At 27.5% G+C, this 4,208-nt stretch overlaps 1 protein-coding gene across 1 annotated transcript; it reads left to right on the plus strand.

Moving 5' to 3' along the window:
* Window positions 1-3,165: 3,165 nt before the first annotated feature.
* LOC145040955 (uncharacterized) lies at window positions 3,166-3,937 on the plus strand. The gene is made up of 2 exons (XM_078988837.1): window positions 3,166-3,279; window positions 3,335-3,937. The coding sequence occupies exons 1-2, from the start codon at window positions 3,166-3,168 to the stop codon at window positions 3,935-3,937; spliced, it is 717 nt and encodes a 238-aa protein (XP_078844963.1).
* Window positions 3,938-4,208: the final 271 nt, after the last annotated feature.

Raw genomic sequence — 4,208 nt, forward strand, 5'->3', positions numbered from 1 at the left:
TTGTATTAATGAATTGGATATACATTTATTATTAAATTTATTACACTTAAGTATTATATGAAATTTAATAAAATAAAAAATATAAAAAAACATAAAATGACATATATATATATATATATATATATATATATATATATATATATATATATATATATATATATATATATATATATATATATAATTTGATCTAAATTTACCACAAAATGATATATGTCATAATACATAAGAAGATGACAAGTTACAAAATTATTTTTATTTATTAGGAAAGATTTATTTTTTTTGGCTCTCTACAAAAAAAATGATTTACCCTTTTCTTTAATTTTATTTTAAAGTTATAACTAATTGGTATGCTATATTAACTAAAGTGGACATATTCCCCAAAATGAAAAGACTAGGTTAAAAAATAAACAAAGATTAGAGTTAGTTGAGTTAGTTTATTATGTGTGAAATTTTTATGTTTTTTTACATTTTATTTTAAATTGCCTTTTTTTAATTTAATGTAACATCTTTTTTTATTGAATGAAAAATAGTTTTAAAAAAATCTATATTTTTTTGTATTTTTTTTGTTTTCACTTAATTGAAAAAATAATATGGAATGGTATTGTAGTGGTAGGTATACAATATATTTAATAGTTGATTGTGGAAATAAGGTGTTATACAAGACCTTATAATATTCTCTTGTTCACACAACCAAAAAGACTAGGTCATATTATATGATATTAATAGATCTTAAAATAACATTTTTTTTAATTTTTTTTTTATTGTGGATGTTGGAAACATCGCAAGGAATTTTGTTTAAAAAACTCGTTTCGTGTTCATGATTATAAGATTGTTTGATCCATTCATTATTTTCATAATTTCTAGGAAACTTTTATGTTAAAATCATTAGTATAGAAACAGATTATTGTCCTTTTATTCGTACAAATGTCAAACTTTCCTTGATATCTTTTTTCAATTATTTATTCACCTTTTTCTTCTAAGGAATCCATGGGCAGTTTCTTAGAAATAAATGATCAATCATGATTATAAATTTTTTTACTGTTATTGACTTCTTTCTCTACCTTCCATACGAAGGAAATCCATTGGCAATTTCTTGGAAAATGCTACTTTTTATAAATAAAAATATAACAAATTAAACATAAATAAGAAAACAAAATAAACACAGCTTTACTTAGATATAAAGATTTAAGAGTCTATGTTACACATTATAATCAAATAACCCTCCAAAAATGTTCTGTCTCAGCGTATATCATTCCTAACGAAAATAATCATTTATAAAGTAATAACTAATGGGCAAAATGTCGAAACAAAGTCTCTTAAATATTATAACAAATGGGAATTCTATAAACGACTAACATAACAAAAACTACATAGTTTTTTGAGAAACTTGATTTGTTGATTGAGTTTGGATATCTTTTGTGCATATATTTGTGAGGGCAAAAAGCAAGAGAATAAAAACAACTTGAGCACTCACAATTCCAAAATGACTGATACTGTTGCCAATTTCCATCCAGCTTCCAGTATTTTTCACCTGTTATGTTAAACATTAATTGAAAAAGGTTAAATACAAAGAAATACCAATATACTTAATATACTTTCATTAATTTATTTACTATAGCATCCTATGTTAAATTCTTCCTATTACAACATTATATTTTGAAAAATCTATCGAATTATAGCAATGCCATATTAATTCAAAGCAATTTTCACTGCTATAATTAGGGTCGTTTTTTACAAAATAAAAAGTCCTAATAAGAACAAAAATTAAAAATACAATGCTATAACTAAATAATTTTTTCAAAGCATCAGAATAAGGATTTTAAGTATTCATACCAAGAAGAAGAAGTGACTTGTCATAACATCTGAGCATAAAATAACAGGAAAATAGCATCCCAAACGTGGAACTCTCACTAATTTAGTTATTGCACTAAATGCACATTCGCATACAAATTTAAACAAAAAAATCAAAATCCACTAAAATAAATTAAAATATGGAGTTTTGATGTTGATAAACTTACATGACAAGCATGAAACGGATGAACAATTTGAAAATAAGCAAGGCAGCCATAAGAAACGGCTGTGATTGTGACACAAATTAATATTGTTAAAAAAAATTACAATATTATATCATGAAAAATAATTAAAATTTTAATGTTCATGAACAAACATTAACTTACACTGAATATTGTGATGAACCGATAAACAGATGAAATCTCAAAACTTGCAATACTTGCAAAATTACCGGTTCCAAAAAAATGCAATATTGAAGAACACCATCTAGAAAATGAAAGTATTAGAGATGTTTAAAACTTAAATGAAATTGAAAAAGAAAATCCCTAAATATTTTTACTTACAAAAACTATTGGGATTCTCATGTCAGATAATTTTAGGCATCTATCACCTTCCTCAAGAAGTATGTTTCCATTTTCAGCTTAAAAGGAAGTCAAAAAATTGTTTGACTTTTTGACATAAAGAAGTGTGTTTTCAAACAGTATCCATCCAAAAAGTGCAAGGCCAAGAGCTCCATAGAATACAGCTTCATATCTGTGTTACATGGTTTTAATTTAAATGCCATAATTTTATGCATTTACAAGATGTTTTTTTATAAAATTAATAATTTAAATAAATACCCGATGGATAATAATAGGAAAGGAGGTGCAAAACCAAGGAATATGGAAGTAAGCCGAGCAGTGGCGGCCCTCGGGTGGTGCCGGCGGTGCGGTCAAACCTCCGATTTTTAGGATGATTTATAGTTATAGTATTGGTATTTTTGTAAAATCTATTTTTATGTTTTATCAATAAATAAAATTAGCCCGGTAACTTTTTGTTCCAATTTTAGAAGCGTTTTAACATTTGGCCTCCGATGCGTTTTAATTACCGAAACAAAGTCTCACTTTAAAATCATTGTCAACTACAAGGTGTGAAAGTAGGACTGAAAGTGTAAAAGCAATAGTTACTCAAGCTCCTGAAATAGTAAAAGCTCTGCATAAACTTGTTGAAGAAGAGACATACATAAAGATCATAAGTGAAGCTACTTGTCTAGCAGAGTATGAACTTGGTAGATTTGACTTTATAACAGGTATGGTTATATGGTATCATATATTGGCTAAAATAAATAACCTGAGCAAACAACTTCAGTCTGAGACTATACATATTGATGAGGCAATGAGTAGTGTGGGAGCACTTATTGAGTTTTTTAAAGACTATCGAGAGAATGGGTTTGGGAAGGCTTTGGATTGTGCAAGAGCTATAGCTTCTGATTTGAAAAAGTTATCCAGTGTTTGTTGAGAAATATAATAAAAGAAAAGTTGTTAAAAAAAGACATTTTGATAAGAATGACATTTGGTCATCAGAGCCGGTATATGAACTTTCACCTCAAGAGTCATTTAGGATTCAATATTTTGTGTACATAGTTGATAAAGCTATTGGTTCATTGGAGCGAAGGTTTGAACAATACAAACAATATGAAGACATTTTTGGTTTCTTATTCACAACAGAAAAGTTGAAGTCAATAAATACTAGCGAGTTAAAGTCATGTTACAAAAATCTGAAAAAGATGCAGCAAAATGGTCATATCTCAGACATTAATGTTGATGATTTATTCAACAAACTGGAGTTGTTACAAAAACATTTACCGGTTGAACACAATACAGCTAACGGAATACTAAATTTCCTAAAAATGATGAACACTTATCCAGTTTCTTGTCTAGCATACAAAATATTGTTGACTGTTTCTATTACAGTTACATCAGCGAAAAGAAATTTTTCAAAACTAAAGCTTTTAAAATCTTATTTGCGCTCGACCATGTCTCAAGAGAGATTAAACGCTTTGGCATTGATTTCGATTGAGAACGAGGTTCTTGAGAATATTGATTATGATTGTCTCATAGATGAATTTTCTTCTAAAAATGCTAGAAGGTCAATGTTTAGAAAATAGTAATGCGTTGTTTTTTTTTTTTTTTTGAAAAGTTGTTTATAACAGTTTTACAGTTTTATTTGATTACCAATGAGTGATGAAGACATTATTTTGTGGTAGTGAATTTATGAGATGTTTTTTAGCAACTTTATGTTTTGAATTAGTGGTAGCATATGTAGTTAATAATATTTACAAGAAATTTTTGTGGGGCCTCATTTTAGTTTTTGCACAAGGCCTCCGAAATATCAGGGTCGGGCCTGAAGCCGAGAGGTTGGTCTGTCGCAAAGAATAA

Source organism: Lactuca saligna, chromosome 4 (genome assembly GCF_052625555.1).
Source record: "Lactuca saligna cultivar CGN05327 chromosome 4, ASM5262555v1, whole genome shotgun sequence".
Lineage (NCBI taxonomy): Eukaryota > Viridiplantae > Streptophyta > Magnoliopsida > Asterales > Asteraceae > Lactuca > Lactuca saligna.